At 40.1% G+C, this 25,455-nt stretch overlaps 1 protein-coding gene and 1 long non-coding RNA gene across 4 annotated transcripts in view; one reads left to right on the top strand and one right to left on the bottom strand.

Annotated features, from left to right (window-relative positions):
* Positions 1 to 1,683, bottom strand: part of FAM193A (family with sequence similarity 193 member A) — a 245,035-nt gene extending 243,352 nt beyond the window's left edge. For all 3 annotated transcript variants that reach the window (XR_008913102.1, XM_056803650.1, XM_056803651.1), the window contains exon 1: positions 1,405 to 1,683. Coding sequence is in view for 2 of the 3 variants with exons in the window: in XM_056803650.1 (XP_056659628.1) it covers positions 1,405 to 1,683 (279 nt within the window). In the remaining variant the exon portion in view is untranslated. The remainder of the gene's footprint in view (positions 1 to 1,404) is intronic.
* LOC103102329 (uncharacterized) lies at positions 1,650 to 15,743 on the top strand. The gene is made up of 2 exons (XR_008913104.1): positions 1,650 to 1,782; positions 8,031 to 15,743. It is a non-coding gene; the product is annotated as an uncharacterized LOC103102329 (long non-coding RNA).
* Positions 15,744 to 25,455: the final 9,712 nt, after the last annotated feature.

Raw genomic sequence — 25,455 nt, 5'->3', positions numbered from 1 at the left:
TTCAATCAGAGGATGAATAGCCCAAGCTGTTACCTCTGGATGAAGTACTTTGATAGGCTGTCTGCTCAACAATGAACAACTCAGAGGGGGGTGAGAGAGGGAAGGGAAGTGGAGATGCACTCTTCCAAACTACATATGACAGGTGCATGGAAAAAAAAAAGAAAATGTGGACTATCTTAAGGAACTCTGCATTTCAAAATAAAGCACCACGCACAGCTGCACCATGAACACTCCAAAACTTCTTTCAAGCATGATACTCAAGTGTAACTAGAGTGGAGAATTTTATATGTATAAGATTTTCTACATCAAGTCCAGAAATATTTATGATGAGCATCTGTAGCTATAGAAAAAAGGTCTTCACAGTAGGATAGCTAGAAAAACTATTATTTTATAAAACTTCTCAAAGTAAAAAACAAGGAAGGTCATGTCAAAAAGTTCTTTACCAATGTCTTCTGTTTTGACATTCTTTTTCAGACAAATCTATCAAATAATATATTAATGTCCAACTTTCAACTGCAAGCCCATCTGTCTGTCACTCCCTTGCTCTCTTCAAAAAAGACAACTTCAGATACAACCCATCGTCTCAGAAAATTTCTCAATGCCATTTAGTTGCCTTTTTTGACAACTCGGAAGTCTTTTTAGTGACCTCAGATTTTTGTGATTATAGTAGCCCTAAAAATCTCCAAGAGCTTTAACCCTAGTCACTCATCTCATACTCTCATCAATATCACCTCCTCCACGTTAATTAATATTCTCTCCGTAAGTGTACCTGTCCCTAAGTGTACTTCATAGGGATCCAACCTTTAAAAGGCAAAAGAAGCTCTGTTGCTGCCCTCAGAGAATGATGCCTTCAGCCAGGTTCCAGTTATATCCCTCAGAGGGGCGGGGAGACCTAACCCCTGGGCTTCCAGGAAAAAAAAAAAGGGGGGGGGGTGTTGGTAGGAGAAAGGAGTGGGGCGGGGAAAGGGGAATTAGGCCTCCAGAGGCATGATTCTTCTCAACCAGGCAAGAGGGAAAGGGACAAGGGGCTGGGGCCGAGTTAGGGGTAGGGATGCCCCCTCCCCTTCCTTACCACCCCCAAGCATCTGCAATGCCGGCTCCTCTCCAGTCTCTAGTCTGGGGGCTGGGCCCCAGAGGGGTGTCTAGGGTAACCCTCTCCTCTCCTTCCATTCCAAGTGGGAGGCCAGAGCCCCCTCACCGCTTTGGGACTGCAGGGGGGGCAGCCCGGGCACAAACTAACACACCCCTTTTCCCCTCTCGCGCTGGGGCTGGGCAGCCGCGATTTGCCTCTTGGTCCAGCCCCTCCCCATCCCTGGGGAGCCCGCGCCGTGGGGGGCGGGGGGGTCCCCTCTCACCGCCCCACACACCCCCTTCCTCTTCCTCCTCCGACTCGCCGCCGCTTACCTCGCCGCCTATGGGACCGCCCCCAGCGCCCAGGGGCCCGTTGGGCGCCGCGGCCGGGGCCGAGGCTGGGGCCACGAGCAGGCCTGCTACAGCGCTCTGGGGGGAAGCCGTGCCGGCGGGCTGGGGGCCCCTCAAGGCCGCCGCCGCCGCCGCCGCCTGGGCCACGGCCGGGCCGGCCTTGCCGCCTCCGCAGCCACCGCCGCCGCCGTTACCGCCGCTCCCGCCGCCCCGCTTGTTCTTCCGGCGCTTGGCTCCGCGCTTGGCGTCGGCCGGACTCATCCTCCGCGAGGCCGGGCCGTAAGGTGAGCGAAGAGAAGGGGCGAGGACGGCCGGAGGGAAGGAAGAAGGGAGCTGCAGCTGCAGCAGGAGGAGGCTGAGGTAAAAGGCGGCGGGCGGAGGGGAAATGGGGGGGAGGTCACTTCAGAGCCGCCGACCGGGGCCCAGAGGAGGGAGGGCGGCTTCGCAGGGCCGCCTCCCGGGCGGAGAAGGGCGGAGGGCGGGCAGAAGCTGCTCGGCAGGCTCCAACCGGGAGTTAACTTAGTCCCCTTCGCCGCCCGCCACCACCGCCGCCGCCGCCACTGACCAGAGTTAAGAGTCCAATATGGCGGACACAAGGGGAAAGGGATCCCAGTTTACGTCGGGGGGGAGGGGGGTGCGAGAGAGCGAAGGGAGAGGGGAGGGGGGAAGGGAGTGTGGGCTCTCTCCTCCCTCCTCCCCCCTCCCCTCGCTCTTTACTCCTCCCCTTCTTTGCTCCTCTCCCTTTTTTTCCCTTCTTCCACCCCACACCCCCCTTCTGCGAACTTGCTCTCGGCCGCGCAAAGCACGATGGGGGTTGGAGTCCACGCGGAGCCTGCTTCCCCTGACGACTACCTGAAAGGACTACCATTCCCGTCGGGCCTTGCGCGCGGCCGCAAGGACTGGGTGAAAGGGGCGAGTGTTACAGAGAAGGGAGGGAATGAAGAGGGGGGCGAAGTGAAGGCGGAGGGTGAGGTCACTGCCTCTCTTCTCCCTCCCCACGCCGTGCTTTCCACTACACCAATCCACCCCTCTTTGCGCGCCCGGGGCGTTGTGGGATCCGTAGTTCAGCGGGGTAGGGCTCGGGTGGTGCAGGGCTGCGTCGCCACCCCTGGCAGTCAGCTACAGGGCTAGAGGCGAGGAGTTCTGAATCCTTGACAGGCCCTACACACCCCTACTATCCCGCTTCGTCGCACTCCTGGGGGAGCCCCGACCTGAGGCTGGAGAGAACTAAACAGGGCCTGGGTAGGTGGGGGGAAGGGACGCTTTGCGCGAGAACCTTATTGGGCGCGAGTGTCTTCCCCTCTTCCCTCTTTACCAAGCTCCTGAACAGAGGTGGCTCCGTCAACGGAGCCTCCCGCGGGGGCGCCTCCTGGTGCCCCGGGGTGGCATCTCCTAGGCCTAGCTCCCCACCCTCGCTAGGCAGGGGGAGGGGACGTGCGACGGACGGCTGCAGCTCTTGCTCAGGCTCTAGTGCCTGCTTTCCAGCCTGGCTTCTCTGCGCTGCTGTGTGTCCCTAGTACCGCGGGCACTCCCTTTTTAACCTGAATCGGAGCGTAAGTGTGCTCTGCCGGGCAGCGGGGGAAGAGCCCAGCTACTTCTTTTAGCACTCGGGTTCTTAACCTTTCTGCGAGCCCTGGACCACGGAGGAATCGAAGCCTGTTGACCCTCCCCCACCTTCTCCAGCTCCTCTTTTTAGATGCAGGAAAGAAGATTCCCGAGATTACAAAGGAAATCAATTATATTGAAATTCAGGCATCTGCCAGTTTAAAACCGTGGGGTCAGGGACGCCAGGTTAATAACCCCGGCAATAAAAGAAATCTAGTCCAGAGGCATCTTTAGGCATCATGGTGCCTGCTTGTGAGCTGAGAGAATCCGAGTTCAAGTCCTGCTTTTGAGCAGTAAAACTAGGGAGTGTCCCAAGACAACTTATACAGACCAGTTGGAGGAGAAGAGCTCCCGGGAGCGTGGTAGGTATTCCTGAATGCTCTGTAGTGCCTAGGAAGGGACCAAAGAGTTCATCAACCCTTTACTTGAGAGGGAACTAGCCTGGGAAGGAAGCGACTTGCCCAAGCTTTCATTTCTGTAGGAGGTGGGTGAACCCAAATCCTGGACCATCCATCCCATTGGCTGCTTTCCCCACTCCATAGAGGCAGCCTGCACAGAGAGGAAGTCTGGGGTTGGAGTCCTGTTTTGGACATTTAGTAGTTTCAAGGCCCTGGACAAGGAGCTGAGCCTCCCTGGGCCTCCATTTATTCATTTGTGAAATGAGAACAAGTGACTGGGGATTGACTAGGGAGGAAATGGCAGGCCACTCTATACCTACCAGACCAGGCTGCAGTAAGGATCCAGTGAGCTCATGGATGGCAAGTATATAGCCAGCCTTAAAGCCCTGGTGTATAGCCGTGGGCTCCTCTCTTACCAAACAGTCCAATGGTTTCCTGCCTCTGTCCACCTCTAGGCAATCCCAGGGAAATGGAGCAGGAAAGTCTCCCAGGAGGAAGCCAGAGAGGGCATGATGAACCCCTGTTCTGCAACCACCTTCTATTTGTGCATATGGGCTCCCCTCCCCCTTGCAACGTTTAAGTGACAGGATTGTAGCTTTTAAAGGGAGAAGTTTTACAGGTGCCAGCAAGGAAAGACCCAGAGAGAGTCCCACAGAGACTAGGGGACCAAGGCAGGCTTCAAAGTCATATCCTCTAGCTCCAAAGTGCTGAATGATGCTAGGCTGCCTCTCTTTAGACCATGACTCTCAACACTTCAGCTTTGGATTCTATTAGACCCACAGGAAAACCTCCTGATCGAATGATAATTTTTCAAAGTCATTTTGTTATTTCAGATGATAGACAAATTCTATCAGGCCACAACTTACAACAGTTCATATTTCTGTAACACCTTACACTATAGAAGGTATTTTCTTTTACATCATGCCCAATTTACAGATGAGAAAACTGAAGCATGAAAGTAAAATAACTGGCCCAGGATCACAAATCTAGCAGATGTTGGATCTGGGACTAGAACTCAGGACTTCTTACTCTGAGGCTAAGGTTCTACTACCTCAAAGGGTTGTTCTAGGAATCTCATGAATAAATGTGTACAAAGTCATTGAAACTATGATGTCTTCTATAAATGTGTTGGCTGTTATTATACGCATAAATGGAGCTCTTATTATTATAGGGCAACCTCACTCATTTACCTGAGAACAGTTTGTGAACAAAAGAGATAAATTAATTATCTCACAATGCCCAGCACTTTTCACATTTCCTAGTAGTGAATCATATGTAAGAAAGCCTTTAAAAATACCAGAATTAAGTGCTTGTTCTAGAAAAGAAAGCACACTGAGGGAATTATTCATTTACAGTTAGAAAGACAAGTAGAGATCATCCATAACAACCTTTTTTTTTTTACCCCTACCTACCATCTTAGAATTAATACTATGTATTGGTTCCAAGGCAGAAGAGAAGATAGGGTTAGGCAATGGGGATTAAGTGACTTGCCCAGGGTCACACAGCTAGAAAGTGTCTGAGGCCATATTTGAACTCAGGACCTCCCATCTCCAGGCCTGGCTCTTAATCCATTAAGCCCCCCAGCTGCCCCTCAAACTTTTCATTTCATGGATGAAGAAACTGAGACCTTAGGAAGGGAAGAGACTTTCTCAATACAGGCGAGAGGGTGGTAGAACACTTGAGTTTCTTAGAAAGACTTGGGCTTCCTTGACTCCAGCACCCTCACACCCACAGACTGTATAACTAGGCAAATCACAGCATTTCCTTCAGTGTCTTAATGATATAAAGTGTAAATGGTAGGAATTTGCCAAAATCTCTCAAGCTATTCCTATGCACAAAGGGAAAAGGTCATCTTGGTGGGTAGTAAATGAAATGGCTTCAGAACAGGTTGTCCATCTGTCTCCAAAGCATTTGAAGAGATGCAAGGCCTGGTGCCAGCCTGAAGGCCTCTCTACTATGGCATCCCATAGGAGATCTCTTCCTGATCTTGTGCTAGTTACATTTTGTAACAATGACATCAATGAAAACAGGTATAAATGGCACGCATAACTAGTGTGCAGAAGAGAAGATGCTGCCATTAAGAGAGGTCCAAAACTCAGAAGCCAAGTTGGAACAATTGGCTAAATAGTCAGATGAAATTTAACATGGAACCAGGCATTGGTTGGTCTGATAAGAGGAACTACATTCCCCATAAGGCTGCAGGGCCTCAAGGATGGACTTGATTGCAGTTCCTAGAAGGGAAATCTGATGAGAGCTATGCCTGGGTCTGAGAAAGTTCATTACAGCAGACTGGAAAAATGACCAGATATAGGCCCAGAAACTGAAAACATGGCAGTTTGAGTTTGCATTTAGTGTATGCATTAAACTGTCAGAGCTGAGTCCAGTCTATCATATTATCTAGCATTAATAAGCACTTTAAGGCTTGAAAAGCATTTTACATAGGTTAACTCATTCAGTCTTCACAACAGTCCTGAGAGGGAAGTGCTGTTAGGAACTTTGCCCATAGTTAGTGGCCTAGAAAAATAAAAGGGAACAAACAGAACTAATGATTCCATGAAACAAGAAGGTATATTGGGGCAGTGAGGTAGTGTGTGGAAAGAGAATCGAGACTGAAGTCAGGAAAACCAGAGTTCAGATATGGCCTTGGACACTTACTAACTGTGTGACTTAAGTCACTTCACTTCTGTCAGCCTGTTTCTTCAAGTCTAAAATGAGGATAATAATAGCATCTACCTCCTAGGGTTCTTCTAAGGATAAAATGAGATAATGATTGTAAAGAACTTAGCACACTGAGCATCTAGGTGGCCCAGTGGATAGAGGATTGGGTCTGGAGTCAGGAAGAAAGATATTCATGCCTTCAACTCTGGACTCAGACACTTATTGGCTATGACCCTGGGCAAGTCATTTAAACCTGTTTGCCTTGGTTTCCTTATCTTTTCAAATAAAGCTAGAGAAGGAAATGGCAAACCACACTAAGATCTCTGCAAAGAAAACCCCAATTAACTCATAAAAAAGGACTGAAGAACAACAACTAGCATAATACCTGGCACATAGGAAGTGCACTATATGAATGTTAGCTCTTTTATTATTATTATATTTTAGAATAAAGTAAAAAACTGACAAATAAAGAGTATTTAAGGTATCTTATCAAAAACAACTAACAGAAAATAATTCTAGAAGAGAATTTTAGGACAGTCTGTGGAAAACATGATCAAACAAAAAATTTTCAGACCAGTTTTCAAAAAATCATAAAAGAAAATTACCTAGGAAAACTTGAGATGAGGAAGAATTCCTCAGGCGCCTCCCGAAAGAAACCTAAAATATAAAACACCTATGAATATCCTAATCAAAATCCAAAGCTTTCATTTCAAAGAAAAAAAATGCCACAAATAGCCTAAAAAAAAGAATTCAAATACCTAGAAACTACATCCAGGGTTATGCAAGACTATTATGAAAGTATTTCAAAGGAGAGAAAATATTGGATTACAATATAAACACCTCCTTTTAGCACACAAAAATATTGCATTTTTTTTTACAATTTTTTTGTGTGTATGTGGCAACCCTGCACTGAGTAAGTCTGTTGGCAGCATTTTTCCAACAGCACATGTTCACATTGTGTCTGCCACATTTCAGTAGTTATCACAGTATTTCCTGTTTCTTCATTATTATTTTATCTGTGATCACTGATCTTTGATTTGTCATTGTTTTGGGGTGCCATGAACCCCACACGTATAAGACAGCCAACTTAATAAATGTCCTGTGTGTTCTGACTGCACCATCAATCTGTCCTCCCCACTCCTCTTCCCTAAGACACAATAATATTGAAATGATGCCCATTGATAACCCTATAATTGTCTCAAAGTGTTGAAGTGAAAGGAAGAATTGAAAATAAAAAAGCAGGACAGTCATGCCTCTTAATAGAGTTTACATCCTAATAATTTTAAACAATCCATGTAGAAGTTTTCAGCTACAAATCAGAGAGAATATCCTAGTGAAATTTACACTACAGCAGAGGATAATGGATCTTCTTAACGCTTGCTTCCTGATGTGGAGCCACTGGACATCCGGTGGCTCAGGGAGGAGAGCACTGGATGAGGAAGACCGACCTACCTGCACACCTTGTCTTAGAGAGTTCCTGGCCTGACCTTGGGCAAACCACTCAAGTTCTGTTTGCCTCAGGTCCTTCCTCTGCAAAACGGGATAATCATAGCAACTACCTGAAAGAGTTGAATCAACTAAGATATTTATAAAGAGTTTTGCAAAGTGCCTGTACATTGCTGTCATTCAGTCATGTTTGACTCTTTGTGACCCCTTGTACTATAATGCATTAATACTATCCTTGAAGTTTTCTGGGCAAAGATACTGGAGTGGATTGTCATTTACTTCTCAAGTGGGTTAAGGCAAACAGAGGTTCAAGGCTTTGCCCAGGAACACAATGATATTAAGTGTTTGAGGCTAGATTTGAACTCAGATCTTCCTGACTGCAGGCCCAGTGCTGTATTTGCTGAGCCATCTAGCTGTCTCTGTGCCTGGACATAGTAGATGCTATATAAATTATTATTATTTGCCAAAGACTTTCCTGAGATCTTTTTTCTCTGTCTTCAGGAGCTGTGGTTGCTGAGGAGGCAAAGTCTACACGCCGGCAGAGACAGTTTTCAGGTTCTGCCTCCATTGGGATTGCTCCCTCAAGAGGACTAAGTGAGCCTGGGCCAGTGGTCTGGGCAGCATTGCCGCTATACCTAGGGCTTTTGGCCTACCCAGACCCAGCTCTTGGTCAGCCATTGCGTCAGCCGTCAGTGTCCATAGTGGTCAGGATGTCCCGTTCCTTCTCCTCGAAGAGGCTTACCCTCAGGGATGTCTGCACAGATCAGGATGAAGCAGGGGAACTTGCAGAGGGCTGCTGCTCTTTTCAAGGTTCTTGGGAGGAAGGTCTAGCCCCGAGCCACCTTGGTCGTAGAGATGCAGTGACCAAGGCAGGGCAATGGTTCAGCCTACTAGCTCCCTACTGCTCTGTCTCTCCTACCAGATAGATGGCAAGGATGGATTTATATCTTAACAGAAATAAAAAAGATGGAACAACTCTCCTGTAAGAATTCCACTGAGCAATTAAGACAGACAAACAGTACATGGGGAGGATTCTGTTGTGTTTGATTGGTTTTAAGAGGAAAGAAAAAGCAGAATGAAGGATTGTCATAGAGAAGAAATGGGGAAGAGCCTGCTCTTTCTCATAGCTAGGATACAGGAGAAGAAGAGATACAAAAAGTATGAAAAAGTGGGGAAAGCCTCTGGTCTGACCCAGAAAAAGAAGCGTCAAGCACACACACACACACACATCCAGAGCTTTGTGCAGAAGTACATTAAACTCAAGCAGGAAACAGGTGGGGACAAGAAAAAGAGAGAAGGATTAAAGAAGAAGCTAAAGCTGAAGGGGAGCAGGGGCCCTATTCTAGGGCAAAAGGAATTCTAATGCTTGAGGCTGCAGGAGAACAGAGCTATTCCTGGGTAAAAACCAGAGCATAGACCAAGTGAGCGACGACTGATGACAGACCACCCCACCTTGGAAGCACCCAAAACTTATGGACCACAAGACTACTTCTGAAAATAGTAGCACAAAATACCCTGCAGTTTGGGATGCTGTCTCCCCCACCTACAGGTGAGGAGAACCCAACTTTACCATAAAATTTAAAGTCGAGAAATAGACTGCAAAAATAAATTAACCACAAAAGAACTTGATCATAAAAAGCTACTCTGATAACAGGGAAGATCAAGGTATAAACTCAAGAAGTCAGCAGTGTGAAAATAGATACAAGCAAAGTCTCAAAGAAAAATGCAAACTAGACACAGCCCCACACCCCCCAAAAGAGAAAGATAAAAGGAGAAGAAAATTGGGGGTGGGGGGAAGTGACACAGGAAAACTAAGAAAAGAAAATTAACAATTTGGTAAGAGGTACAAAAAATATTGAAAGAAGAATATCTTAAAAACCAGAATCTACCAAATAGTAAAAAAAAAAAGGCATCAGAATTAATTGAAGAAAAAACTACTTAAAACACAGTATTGAAAAAAAGGATATACAAAAGCTCACTGAAGAAAATAATTTCTTAAAAATTAGAATTGAGCAAATGGAAGCTGATTCTATGATATTAATAAAAAATTTGGAATATCTCAGGGGAAAAAACAACTGATCCGGAAAAAAAATCTGAGGAGATATAATCTTAGAATTTTGGGATAAACTGAAATGAAAGCCATGACCAAAAATAAGAGCCTAAATATCATTTCAAAATTTTTTCAAGGACAACTATCCTGAAATCTTAGAGCCAAAAGGGTAAAATAGAAATTGAAAGAATCTACCCATCACCTCTTAAAGTAGATCCTGAAATGAAAATTCCCAGGGATATTAAACCAAATTCCAGAACTCCCAGGTCAAGGAAAAATTTGGTAAGCAGCCAGAAAGAAACTAATTCAATATTCTGAAGCCATAGCCAAGATCGCACAAGATTTAGCAGCTGCCATATATAATAAAAGAAGAGAGCTTGGAATATGATATTCTGGAAGACAAAGGAGCTAGGATTACAATCAAGAGTGACTTATCCAGAAAAATTGAGTACAACTTTTTTGGGGGGGAAAGGGGACTTAAATGGCTATTCAATGAAATAGGGACATTTCAAGGCACGAAAAGGTAAGCATGACAGAAATCATAAGGGACTGAATATGGTTAAACTGTTTATATTCCTATATGGAAAGATGACACATGTAACTCCTAAGAATTTTATCTTTATTAGGACATCTAGAAGGATTCTACATAGACGAGCCACAAGTATGATTATTTTTGTTGGAATGATATGGGAAAAAAAGTGAGAGAAAGAAAGATGCACCGACTTTCTATAAGAATACTATCCACCTCTCTGGGGGAAGCTGAGTAGCTCAGTGGATTGAGAGCCAGGCCTAGAGACAGGAGGTCCTAGGTTCAAATCTGGCCTCAAACACTTCCCAGCTGTGTGACCCTGGGCAAGTCATTTGACCCCCATTGCCTATCCCTTACCACTCTTCTGCCTTGGAGCCATTGACTCCAAGATGGAAGGTAAGGGTTAAAAAAAATAAAAAAGAATACTATGCACCTCAAGAGAAAGAATCACTGGAGTCTGAATGCAGATCAATTGTACTATTCTTTGCTTTATTTTATTTGTGTTTTAATTTTATATAGTATCCTCTCACAAGAGTGACCAATATGGAGATCAGATTGCTTTACCATTTCAGGAATGGAACAACTAGGGAGGGAGGGAGACAATTTGGATCTTATAATTTTGGAGAATTTATGTTCTTATGCTATGGAGAACTTATGCTAGAAACCTTCCTAAAAATATAAAAGGTAAAGCAAGAATTTCCATTATCATCACTATTATTCAATATTGTATTAGAAATATTATATCAGTAAGATTTTTTTAAATTAAAATAATAAGAATAGGCAACAAGGAATCAAAACTATCACACCATGCAGACAATATGATGGTAAGTAGTGAATGCTGGAGGGGATGTGGCAAAGTTGGGATATTAATTCATTGCTGGTGGAGTTGTGAATTGATCCAACCATTCTGCAGCGCAATTTGGAACTATGCCCAAAGGGTGCTAAAAGACTGTCTGCCCTTTGATCCAGCCATAGCACTGCTGGGCTTGTACCCCAAAGAGATAATAAGGAAAAAGACTTGTACAAGAATATTCATAGCTGTGCATTTCTGGTGGCAAAAAATTGGAAAATGAGGGGATGCCCTTCAATTGGGGAATGGCTGAACTAATTGTGGTATATGTTGGTGATGGAATACTATTGTGCTCAAAGGAATAATAAAGTGGAGGAATTCCATGTAGACTGGAACAACCTCCAGGAATTGATGCAGAGAGAGAGGAGAAGAATCAGGAAAACATTGTACACAGAGACTGATACACTGTGGTACAATTGAATGTAATGGGCTTCTCCATTAGTGGCAATACAGTGATCCTGAACAACCCAGAGGGATCTATGAGAAAGAACACTATCCACATTCAGAGGAAAAATGTGAGAGTAGAAACGCAGAAGAAAAACAACTGCTTGATTACATGGGTCAAGGGGATATGATTGGGGATGTAGACTCTGAGTGAACTAGTGCAAACATCAACAACATGGAAATAGGTTTTGGTCAAGGACATATGTAATACCCAGTGGAATTGTGCATCAGCTACAGGAAGGTTGGGGGGTGAGAAGGGAGGGAAGGAATATGATTCTTGTAACCAAGGAAAAAATGTTCTAAATTGACTAAATTAATTAATTAAAAAAGAAATAGAGTAATGTATCAGTGGAATAGTTTAAGTACAGGATACACAGTAGTAAATGACCATGGTAATCTAGTGTTTGATAAATACATAGATGTAAGCTTCAGAGGCAAAACCTCACTATTTGACAAAAATTGCTGGGAAAACCAGAAAACAGTTTGACAAAAACTAGGCATAGACCAACATCTCACACCAAATACCAAGATAAAGTCAAAATGGGGCATGATTTAGATATAAAGTATGAGATATCATGAGCAAATTAGGGAGCAAGGAAATTTTTACTTATAACAAACCTCAATGGTTAAGGGAAGAGTTTATAAACAAACAAGACAGAGATTATAGAAAGTAAAATGGATAGTTTTAATTACATGAAATTTTTAAAAGTTCTTCCAAAAAAAATATGTTAGAGTCAAAATTAGAAAACAGGAAGGGAGTGGGGCAGAACTTTATAGCAAGTTTCTCTGAAAAAGACCGCATTTCTCAAATATTTAGGGAATGAGTCAAATTTATCCAAATAAGAGTTATTCCCACTTGATAAATGGTAGAAGAAAAGAATAGTCAGTTTTTAGAAGAAATCAAAGTTATCTATACTCACAGGAAAAATTATTTAAATCACAATTGACTAAAGAAATACTAATTAAAACATCTGTGATACCACATCAAATTTATCAGACTGATTAACATGCAAAAAAGGAAAGTGAACAAATACTGGAGGGGATGTGGGAAAATAAGGGCATTGATCAACATTAGTGGAGCTTTAAACTGCTCCAACAATTATAGAGAACAATTTGAAACTGACCAAAGGGCTATAAAACTGCATGTCCATGGACCTAACAATACCACTGCTAAACCTATATCTGAAAGAGATCAAGGAAAAAGGGAAAGAACCTATATTTACAAAAATATTTAGAGCTTCTCTTTTTGTGGTGGCAAAGAATTGGAAATTATGGGGATTCCTATCAGATGGGGAATGGCTGAACAAATTGTGGTTTATGATGGTGATGGAATACTATTGTGCTATAAGGAATGAGGGGGATGGTTTCAGAAAAACCTGGGAAGGGCTATATGAATTGATGCAGAGTGAAATGAGCAGAACAAGGAGATTATTGTGCACAGTAATAGCATTATTGTAACAATATTCAACTATGACTATAGTAATCTAGAGTTTGAAAAATACATAGATCTAAATTTCTGGGGCAAGAACTCATTACTCTGATCAATACAATGATCTAAAGAGATTTCAGCAGACCCAGTGTAAACTTTAAATTACTCCACCCTACTTGAACCTTACTTTAGGGGAAGATAAAGTTGTAATCTCCTGATTAAATAATGAAGTTTTCACCTTATAGTGAAGCTAGAACTTTAAGCTAAGTCTATTTTTAGTATCGTAATTCAAAAAGGTGTTAAGTAACTATAAAGGTTAAATTTACCACAAAAAGGTCAAGTAACTAACAAAAGGTGAACTTAACAAAGAAGTGTGAAGTAACTCTAAAGATAATCTAATCAAAAGAAGATGAGAACTAGGAATGGATATTTAGAGGAGGAGACACAAGGCTGAAAAGTCTATATATTTGGCTCCCTTGCTGTCTCTGAGAGGATCTTAATTGGAGGGACTCTCTTTCTCTTATGGGCGGTGGAGAGTTAGCTGAGAGGAGTGTGCTGAGCCTTTCAGTATCTTAGCATGGCTACAAGCTATTGTCTGGTTCGGTGGTAAGTTTCTGGCTGAGTTTTCCTCCTTTACTTTCCAACTTTATCCTCTTAGAAGCCTCTAATCTTCTTCGGAGACCTAGAGGCAGGGATTTTTAAATTCCCCCTGACACAGGCCAGGCGGGAGAAATCCTATATCCCCTTCCTTCCCTCTCAATTCCTTCCCTCTATATTAATTAAATTACCAAAAAATACCAGACTGACTTGGATATTTTATTTGGGATTTCCCCTGGAGACCAATTAAATCTAGATTTTACGTCATAACTCTTAAATTACACCAGGATGAAAAATGCTATCTATCGCGCGTCGGCTATGGGAGAGATGGTGGGAGGTGGGGGAGGAAAAGAAAATGATCTTTGTTTCCAATGAATAATGTTTGAAAATGACCAAATAAAATAATGTTCAAAAAAAATGTAAAATGAGGAGGAATGAACTCTATGCCCCTGAAGGTCACCCTCCAGTTAAAAATCTCTGATCCTAAAAAAAAAGAAAGAAAAGGAAAATACTATCTACCTACAGAGAGAACTGATAAACTCTTGATTACAAATTGAAATATAAATTTTTTACTTTATTATCTTTTGGGGGGCAACATGACTAATATGGAAATATCTTTATGACTAATATATTGTTTATCTTCTCAATTGGTGGAAGATAGGTGGAGGAGAATTTTTTAGAATAATATTTTAAATAAATTTTTTTTAAAAGAATTATTCTAATTTAATTTTATAGATGCCAAAAGTGTTTGTGCTTTCTTTCAGTTCTTGAGATTAATTGATATGTTCCATTTACTGGGGGAAGTGAAAGCAAAATATTTGGGAAAGAAAGGGAAGGAAAGAAGGAAGATTATTTTTTAAAGGGTTATTGAAGCATTTTTTTTTAAAAGAATGTACTTAAGAGGGGCCAGTAAGTGGCTCAGTGAATGGAGTACCAGACCGTGAAGAGGACAAATCTGGCCTGAGACACTTTCTACCTATGTAACCCTGGGCAAGTCACTTGATCCAACTGCCTGATCCATACAGCTCTTTGGCCTTGGAATATTCAGTATAATCCTCAGTAGCATTTCAAAGACAAAAGGTAAAGATTAAAAAAAAATAATGTATTGAGGGAGGGCTAATAGGTAGCACAGTAGAAAAGGTGCCAGGCCTAGAGGTGGGAGAACATGGGTTCAAATCTGCCCTTGGACACTTCCTACCTACTTGTGTGACCCTGGGCAAGTGACTTAACCCCAATGCCTAGCCCTTGCCTTTCTGTCTTAAAGAGTTGTTACTAAGACAGAAAGTAAGGGTTTTAAAAGAATGTACTGAAGCATTTTGTGTGAAGACAGTGGATATAGAGGACAGAGGACATAAAGGAGCCTACATCCCCAGCAAACATCCCTGTGGAGCTCAGAACTGAACTAGCCTACAAAGAAATAAGAATAATCACCTGAAGATTCCTCTGTTTACGTCAGGGATACAAAGAACACCTCTAGGATCCAGTGGACATCCTAAAAAAAGATAAGCTGGGATAGCAGAAAAGTGTGGCACAGGCAAGGATGGGCTGGAGATAGCTCACACCCCTGGCAAGAGCCAACTGTTAAATTTTCAGAGTGAACATTTATAGCTCACAAGTCAGCAAATGCTATAAATTGAGATTTATGGCCTTGTTGATTGTATAAACTTAAGAATGTGATGGGGGAAAGTGTTAATAATGCAGGTTAAACTTAAAAGTATGTCGGGTACATTTGGAGGGCAGGGGGGAACTGGTTATTAAACATATACTGGCAGACCACTGAGCTCAGGGCAACCCCAATGAGTTCTAGGTGGGTTCTGCTCATCTCCACTAGCCTAGTGCCAGGAGATATCTTGGACAAAGACCGTCCTATGGCATCCCCAAATAACTTGGCTTTAAGTAAGCCTAAGGGAACAGGTCCACCATTGTATAAGCAGCCCAAATTTTAATGGCAAGAAAAAAGTCATAGAAAAAGGCTAGCCTAGAGCATCTCAAAGGCCCCTGCAGAAGCTCAGCCCACCCTGTCAGAGAACAAGAGCTAAGCACCAAAGTGTGCCCCGAGTCCCTTGAAGGAGATTACTCGGGATGAGGGAAGCCTTGCCTATGCCATTCAAGCATCACTTTCCCTGCCCCAAAACTGAGGCTGACGTGTTGAACAAATCAAAAAGACAATTCTTGATTCGAGATACCTGTAGGTAAATCCTGAGGAATACAGTGACTCCACAAATCTAGATAAAATCTAAGAAAAAACTCCTTGACCACAGAAGTATGAGAGTACCTGGAAGAAATAAAAGAAGACATAGAAAATAATTTAGCCAGAGAGGAAAGAATAGCACCAAAAAGTCAGTATCTTAAAGCAGATAGTAGTAAAACTCACCTAAAATGTGAATGCACTGAAAATTAGAATGAGGCAGATAGAAAACAATGACTTAATAGGACAAGGAATAATAAAATCAAAAACTTGGGGGGGAAAAACAGAAGAAAGTATAAGCAGTACAGTTGTCAAAAAAAAAACAATTGGCTGGAAAACTGGTTAAAGAGAAATAATCTGATATTTATTGAACTATCTAAAAATCATGATCAAAAAGAGGCTAGAGACCATATTTCAGGATGTTACATATGAAAACTGCCCAGAATTCTTAGAACCAGAGGACAAAGTGAAAATAGAAAGAACCCTACAGTTAGCTCCTGAAAGAAACTCCAAAATGAAAACTGTCAAGATTATAATAGCCAAAATCTAGAGCTTCCAGGGCAAAGGGGAAAAAATATAAGCAGCCAAAAAGAGTTCAGGTACTGAGAGCTACTCACTATAAGGATCTTGCAAGACTGGACACCTGACAATATAAAGAAGAAAAAGAAGCTTAGAATACAACATTCTAAAAAACTTATGACCAAGAATAATCTATCAAGTAAAACGATGTATAATCCTATTTAGGAAAAAAAAAAACTTTAATAGAGGCTTTCTAAGCATTCCTGATTAAAAAACCAGAACTGAATCACATAATAGAGATTTTAAAGTTTAATATATAATCATAGAAGAGTGGGGAAAAGGAAATCTCATGAACCTCACTTTTATCTAAATCAAATATAGATTGAACACAATTATACATACACACATTTCTGTATAGAAATACATTAAATTCAAAAGGGAAAGGGAAAGGAGATAGGGAAAAGGAGAAGATAAATCTAAGAAAGAAAGTAAGAAATGTAAGGAAATGGCCCTAAATGATCAAGCTCAGATGTTAGAGTAAAGAATGTGAAGGGGGTGCTTAAAAGGAAAATAAGTAAAAATCTGAAATTAGAATAGACCAAGGGTAAGAGAAAAGTTTCAAGACAGAAAACTGAACATTTCCCTTATAAATCACAAGTGTCAGACAAACTTTTTTATTTGTAAAGAGAGGGGAAGAAGGAAAGTTGAAAAAGTATAAGAGCACAGGATAAAGGGAAATGTATAGCCATGAATGGGATGAACTGACCCAAAGAATGAAAAATTGCAAAATGGATTAGAAATACAACAATGTGTTGTTTACTAGTAAAACTTGAAATGGTAAAATTCACATCAAGTTAAAATGTAGAGTGGGAACAAAATCTATATGCTTCAATTCATCTCAAAAAAACAAAGATAGCAATCATGATTTCAAATAAATCCACAGTAAATATAGACATAAAAAAAAGTAAGCAAGGAAATTAGATTGTAGTTAAAAAAGACCAGAGATTAAGAAACCAATATCAAGTTCTTAATATATATGTATCAAATAGCTTGATATCCAAATATTTAAATATTTAAAGGAAATATTTAATATTTATTTTTATTTTGTATTTATTTGGATATTTAAAGGAAAAATGTTCATTGAATTAGAGAGAAAAATACATAACAACACTGTATGGGGGGAGGAGGGTGCTAATCTACCTCTTTAGATTCAGACAAATTAATCAAAATATCAAGAAGAAAAATTCTCAGTATGTGCAAAAAAATTTGTATTGTAGAAGGCTGAAACTTAGGAATAATTCTGGATTCTTTATTGTCTCTCAGCCTCCATGTCCAAACTGTTGACAAGGCCTGCTGATTTCACCTTTGCAACATCTCTTGAATTGCCTCTTTCATGCCCCTCCCCCCACCTCTAACCTGGATTATTCCAAAAGCCTACTGGTGGCATCTCCTTGTGCCAAGGCTCGTCTGACTCCAGTTCATCCTCCATTCAAACACTAAATGTTGTTGTTTAGTCATTTCCTTGCTCACCCAGCATGTGAAGACTGCTTCAGCCGAACAGATGGAAGAAACCAATAAGAAGGTTCAACGGCTGAGATGGCGATGCAGCAAGGCACTGTGGAGTGCTTAGGGCGTGTTGGAGCACAAAAGACAACATGGCCATCCAATGCAGCTGAGGAAGTCTCCAGGTGTAACGACTTTTTGTACCACTGGACCCAGGCTTCCAAAGCCAAGAGAGTGGGACTGTCTCTGTGCATCGACTTTTCCACTTAAATCTCCTTCACGTACAACTGTCTTTGTGCACACTCATCTATCATAGATGAAAACACACAAAAACAATCATCATCCTCGGTTGCCGAGAGACTACTACTACTATAGTCATTTCCAGCCCTGCCCAATTCTTCATGACTCCATTTGGTTTTCTTGGCAAAGATAATGGAAAGGTTTGCCACTTCCTTCTTCAGTTCATTTTTCAGATAAGGAAACTGAGGCAGACAGGGTGAAGTGACTTGCCCAGAGTTATACAGTAAGTGTCAGAGGTAGGATTTGAACTCATGAAGATGAGTCTTCCTGACTCCAGGCCTGGCACTCTATCCACTGTGCCACCTTACTGTCCTTCCTAACATGTAGGTCCAACCATGTCACCTCCATATTAAAAAAATTCCAGTAACCCCCTATTACCTCCAAAACCAAATACAAAATGCTTTATTTGACATTCAAAGGTTTTTCAAACCTATTCCTCTCCTGTCTTTCCCATTGTCCTAAATCTTACTCTCGCACACACATTTTTCTATCCAGTGGCATTGGCCTTCTGGCTGTTGAAAAATAAGACATTCCATTTCTTGCTCTGAGCATTTTCTGTGATTCTTACTCCAGAATATGTTTCTCTTGCCTCAACTACTGACCTTCCTGGTTTTATGTCCCACCTAAGATCTCATCTTTTTCTAGAAGTCTTCCTAGACCCCTCTGAATTCTAGTTCCTTCCCTCTGTTAATTATTTCCTATTTATCTTGTTTATGGCATATAGTTTTCTTTGTATATATTTGTCCACATGTTGTTTCCTCCATTTGGCTGTGAATTCCTCAAGGACAGGGACTGTTGTCTTTTACCTCTTTTTGTATCTCCAGGGCTTAGCACAGTGCATGGCACATAAAAGGTCTTAAGTGTTGATTAACGTTAAGAACCTGAATAGAAGTTTAGAAAAAATTAGAGATGAAAGATCTTTGGCAGTTATTGAATAGGAAGAGCTAAAAAGAGAAATTTTCCTTTCAAAACAATTATAAAACTATAAAAAAGTATTTATAGAAAGATGTACCAAAGAACTATATGAATCCAACTATGAAAGAATCTTTGCACAAATAGAGACCTAAATTATTGGAGAAACAATGACTGTTCATGGTAAGAGTGAACCTGATAATATAGTAAAATAATGTTACTTCCTAAATTAATGTACTTATTCAATGTGGTACCAATCTTACCACCAAATTTTTTTTTTACAAAGCTAGAAAAAATGATAACTTCATGTGAAGGAACAAGAGGTCAGAAATCTCAAAAGTAATTATGAAAAAGAATTGGAAAGGAAAACTATACTAATAAAGTAATAATTGTTGATATTACTTAGTTTTAAAAATAAAGAGTTGGAGTCATCTTTCACATCTGTGTATTTATGGTTCTATTTGGGGGTTTTAGTTATATATGAGTGTGCTCTTAAAACAATGACCAAAAAGGAATAATGAAAAAAAAGAGACGTCATTAGAAGAGATTAGGTATATAATGTGTAGAAGCAAACAAACAAACCTAATTGATGATATTTAATAAAGACTCCAACTACTAGAGTAAGGACTTATTTGACAAAAACTGCTAGGAAAATTAGATAGCAGAGTTGACAGGAATTGGATTTCAACCAACACTTCACATACACTAGGATAACTTCCAAATGAATATATAATATAGCGATAAAATTTCCATCATAAACAAATCTGAGGAATAAGGAAAAAATTTCTTTTTAGTTCTGTGGACAACAGAAGAGTTCATGACTAAAAGGGTGATAGAATACATCACATGAGAAAAAAATAGCATATTTTGAGTATATAAAATTTAAATATTTTTTCATAAATATTTAAAATTAGAAAGGAAACAAATGGGGGGAAAAAATCTTTGTAGAAAGTTTCTCTGATAAAGGTCTCAAAAGAGCCATTCTCCAAATGCTAAATAGCTAAACATGGACAGGCACTTCTCAAGGGAAAAAAATCCAACCTCTCAACCACTGCAAGAAAAATGTTCCCAATCATTAATAATTAGTGAAATATACCTCACATCTGTAAGAATTTAAATGTAGGTTTTTATGCTAATATGAAAGTTTTAAAGTAATATTTAAAGTAATAAAAAAATTTAAATAAAATAAAGTAAAAAAATAAATTATCACCAATTAAAAAATATTATAGCTTAAGTCAAAATGACTTTTAGCAGCTTCATTTACAAAGAGGTGGAGAGTGAAAGTGGAAAAATGTAGATTGAGACAGAAAGTACTAGCTTCAAATACCCTAAATTTAATCCTAATGTCTCCAGACCTCAAATGCGATTCTCACCAGAATCCAAAGTCCTAATTAGGAAGCCAAAATCCAAAGAGCCAGAAGATGCTGAAGAAGCCAAGCCAACAAGCAGAGAGGGTCTCCTCACCAAAGAACCAAGGAAGGAATCACTCCACTCACCACCACAGGATCCAAGGGACGTGTCTTTTCAAGCACCAAGGCAGGAATGACTCCAAACCAGAAGATCTGAAGAGAGAAAAATCCCCAATTCCAGGAAGCCATGGCCTTTTTATAGTCCTTTTTCCACATCACTTCCTGTCTCTTCCCCTCTTCACAGGAACCAATCACAGCTTCTGAACTGCTTAGCCCTACCCAGAGCTGGGCAGTCAGTCCCCTTTGGAGGTGAGAGTTTTTGACTTGTGAACTCTTCCATCTATTGACTGGTCAAGCGTTAATAGGGGTGTTTTCAGTTTTTGATTGATTAAACTAAAGGTTGCTGATTGATTACATTAGAAATAACAAAGAGAGATAATTCTATCTTCACACACCTATCAAACTGGCTAAGATGACAAAAGAGGAAAATGACAAATGTTGGAGGGCCACTGGGAGAACATTTATGCATTGTTGGTGGAACTGTGAATTAGTCCAGTCTTTCTGGAAAGGCTGGAAAGAAACTGAGCCAGCTCCACTACTGTTAGGGGTATGAGGATGTTCAAAGAGGATGAGCAACGCAGGTGTGGGGGCTTGATAAGCCCTTTTCAGGGCTGCTTGTCTGCCTTTGGTGTCCACTTGTAGCTCCAAGAAGCTGGAGTTTATGTAGCTACTAGACCCCAGGAAATCATCTCAACAAATGAGCTAGACCATCTTTGGTTGAGGGTAACTGATGAGTCAGTGAATTAGGGGGGTGTCTACCCCAAGCCTGTGAAGACTTCCCCTCTGTGGAATGGGCAGATGAGAATAATTTGGTCCAGCAGTGGAACATTTAGAGCTTGGGCAGACATCAAAGATGCCACAGAAATCTGCATCCTGGACACATGTAAAACCCAGTGGAATTGCACATCGGCTATGGGAAGGGGTGGGGGAGGGGAGGGAAAGAATATGATTCTTATAACCAAGGAATAATGTTCTAAATTGACTAAATTAAATTTAAATTAAATTAAATTAAAAAAAAAAACACTATCCACATTCCAGAGGAAGAACTGTGGGAGTAGAAACACAAAAAACAACTGCTTGATCACATGGGTTGATGGGGATATGATTGGGGATGTAGACTCTAAGCAATCACCCTAGTGCAAATATCAAATTGTGGAAATGGGTCTTGAATGACACCTATAAAACCCAGTGGGATTGCTCATTGGCTACGGAAGGGGGTAATCATGTAACTTTGGAAAAATATTCTTAATTAATTAAATAGAACTCCCAAAAATAAATAAATAAAGGGATGTGCCTGGCAAAAAACAAATAAATTAAATAAATAAAATTTTCTCTGGTTTAAGAAAAAAAAAAGAAAGAAATCTGTATCCTGGGATAGGACACTGGGTGCCCTGACTTTTGTCTTGCCATTGGACTTCAATGATTCTGGAAAAGAGAATAAGAGTGACAATTTTGTGCAACTCTGCCTCGCTTAAATCCAATTCAGCAACAGTGAAGACATTATTCCTTTGATGTCACTGGTCCCCTTTGAAAATAAAGGACAAACAACAACCACTACTAGCAGGTCTAGACCTCCAGGAGATCAACAAAAGAGTTTCCTCTTTTCATGTCATGTATTTAAAATGTATGACAGTTCTTTCCATAGTAGCCAAAAATTGGAAATTTTGGGGATATCCTCTTCTTTGGGAATGACTAAACAAATTATGAAATGTGTATGCAAAAGAGTATTATAAGTGGCAAAATGAGTAGTTTCGGAGGAAATTGACTTTAATGTTCTTGTGGTCTGAAATTACGAGATCCAGCTGAAATGCTTCCCTAATGGGTTGTGTTAACCAAACTTTGGTAGTCTCTGGCATTCTTACCACTTTTCCAATAATGTTAAAATGGCATCTTGCTGTCAGATGATGCCATATTTAGGTAATGATTGCAGCAAGGCAAGATGTGAAATTAAGTTTTTATATAGTGCCCCTGTCAAGAGATATTGCTCGTTCCAGCCAAATTTTCTCATTTAAAGAAACAGTCCAATTTGGCTTTGTGACTAAACACCCATTAGTAATCTCAGTAAAGGATATTATCCCTCAAAAAAGAAAGTTTAAGGCTGAAGCCATAGAAGTGACTGAAATTTGGTCTGGTTAGTTGACTAGCTGCTCCGTGTAAGAATGAAAGATTACCCGTTAGCAGCTGTCCCACTCACTCTGTGGTTAATGGGCAATCATTAAGCCATAGAGGTAAAACCTACTGATTCTGACTTTAGTGATCAATTTTCATGAAATGCTTCATGATAACAGGGGTTCCATACTGGCTTTTTTGGAGGAGGTTCAGCCATCTCTTGCCACTTTTAAAAATTGCTCTATCCAGAGACTAACAGTAATCTTGAAGATCACTACTCTTAAAATGGTGGGGGGGAAAAAGAGACACCCAGGGTAAAAATAAAAGCATTAAAAGTCAGGAGGGCTTGACCTCAGACACTTCCTAGCTGTGTGACCCTGGGCAAGTCACTTAACCTTATCACTTATCAATATCAATTCTAAGACAAAAAGTAAGGTTGGTGTGTGTTTTTTTTAATGTGTCTAATTTCTACCATGATTTTAAATAGCATTTATTTGGTCCGTCAAATGTGGCAAGAAGAAAATGAGTTAGTGGGTGATAATGGACAAGAAATAAGAGCATCAATTAAATATTTTAAGGTCCAGAAAAGAAAAAATGCAGGAGACAATAAATAGAGCAATTTTGTAACGGGGGAGGGGCAGAGAAGGGAATTAGCATTTATATAGCACCTTTTCTGTGCCAGACACAGTGCCAAGTGCTTTTTAGAAACATTATGGCCCAAAAACATTTTACAAAGAGGAAGAGGAAGCATTTGTGCAAAAATCTTTATAAGACCTCTTTTGGTAATGGGAAAGAACTAGAAACTAAAGAGATGTTTCTCAGTTGAGAAATAGATCAAAAAAGCTGGAATGTAAATATAATAGAATACTATTATGCCACAAGAATGATGAAATGGAAGGTTTCAGAAAAATCCAGGAAAGCTAGTATAAATTGATGCAGATTGAAGTGAGCAGAACCAGAAGAATAATTTATACAAGAATAACACTGAAAAAAAAATAAAGACTCAAAATTCTGATCAATGTAATGAGTGGGACTCATTAGAGTCATGGGACTCTAGAAGACTAAGGATGAAATGTCACCCACCTTCTGATCAAGATGATGGACTCAAATGAGACATTTTTTTTTCATATGGCCAATGAGGGAATTTGTTTTGCTTGACTATGAATATTTGTTACAAGGGTTTTTATTTGTCCCTTCTCCCTACATCCCCATGGAAGAAAGGGAAGCAGGAAAAATAGAACAATTTTTGTTAGTTGAAAAAAGGAAAAAAGATGGTAGTAATCATGATCTCTAGCAATGTAATAGTGAAAATTGACCTGATTAAAAGAAATTAACAGGGAAACTACATTATGCTTAAAAGCACCACAAATAATTAAATAATATTAAAAATGTAAATATATGGCATAACATCTGAATGCTTAAAATATAATGTGATTCACCTGGAGAAATAAATAGCAAAACAATATTAGCTGGTGACTTCAATGTGCCCCTTTCTGACCTAGCCAAATCTAACAAAGAAATAAACAATAAACTAGAAAAGAGCTTTTTAAAAGTTTGTTAGGTTATAATAGGTCCCTGGCAATGACTAAAAGTAGAATAATCTATATATTTCCTTACTATGTATTGCTAATGAATATTAACATAAAAATATCATAGAATATTAGCAAAGAAGATGCAGCAATATTATATATAACACTATTATAAAACACAACCAGAATCTATAATAGAATGCAGTTAGAAAAATTAAAAACATGAATATATGCTGAAACACTCTTCAAGAAACAAAAATTAAAATAATTCTAATATACTATCTCATGTCTATATATATTCTATATATATATTCTATATATTCTATAAGATATATTAATACAACAAAAAAGGGAAATGATTACTCTTGGAGGGGATGTGGGAATATTGGGACCATAAAACACTGTTGGTGGAGCTATGAACATGAATATGATACAACCATTCTGGAGTATATGGAGCCACAACCAAAGGACCATAAAACTATGCATAACCTTTGACCTAGCAATACTACTCCTATGTCTTTATCCCAAAGAGATCAAAGGGAAAAAGGACCTTCTTATCCCAAAATATTTATGGTAGCTCTTTTTTTTTTTTTTTTGTGCTGGCAAAGAACTGGAAACTGAAGAGATTTCCATCCACTGGGAAATGAATACGTTGGGGTCAATGACTGTCATGGAATACTACTGTGCCATAAGTAATAACAACAAAAAAAAACACTAGACTTATATGAAGTGATGCAAAATGAAGTGAGAAGAACCAGGCTAACACTGTACACAGTAATAGCAATAATGTATGATGATCCACTGTGAATGACTTAATCAGCAATGCCAGAGTCTGAGACAATTCCAAGAGACATACATGTACCACCTATATATCCTATTATCTACCATCTCAGGGAGGGGAGAGAACATTGATCACAAAATGTCAGAAAATTATTATTTAAATTGTATCAACATGTAATTTAGAAAAATATATTTAAAAACCTAAACATATATGCCATATTTATAATAAAAATAATACATATTATATAATTATGTCACAATATGTTATGATGGAGGGGTTACTCTCTTCCTCAGGGGCTATGTCCTAGATACTCCTGGATCCATAACATTTCTTTATCAATGGTGTCTTGTTTACATTTCTAGCTTTAGTTCCTGAAATGGGCCTTCTTGGGAGTACCAGTTTCCAACTGTTCCTACTCATTTGAATGGGATGATGGGCCCATTTGTTCCTGATCCTCATTTTCTGGAGTTCCCCGAGTGCTGTATAATAATTAAAATTGGGTGGCCAAATTAATAATGGTTAAAAAGAATTGTTGTGGTTGCCACTTGTAAAATCAACTCAAGTCACAAGGATGTTAGTAGCTTTATTACAGCAGGGTAGAGAAAGTAAAGAGGGAAATGCAGGAAGGAGGTAGAAAATATTGCCTAGCTAAATTAGCCATTATTATTATTATTATTAAATTAATTAAATTAAGTCCAGATCTGATTACCTCACCAA

The sequence above is a fragment of the Monodelphis domestica genome, chromosome 6 (genome assembly GCF_027887165.1).
Source record: "Monodelphis domestica isolate mMonDom1 chromosome 6, mMonDom1.pri, whole genome shotgun sequence".
Classification (NCBI taxonomy): Eukaryota; Metazoa; Chordata; class Mammalia; order Didelphimorphia; family Didelphidae; genus Monodelphis; species Monodelphis domestica.
This window is presented reverse-complemented; position numbering and strand designations above follow the sequence as displayed.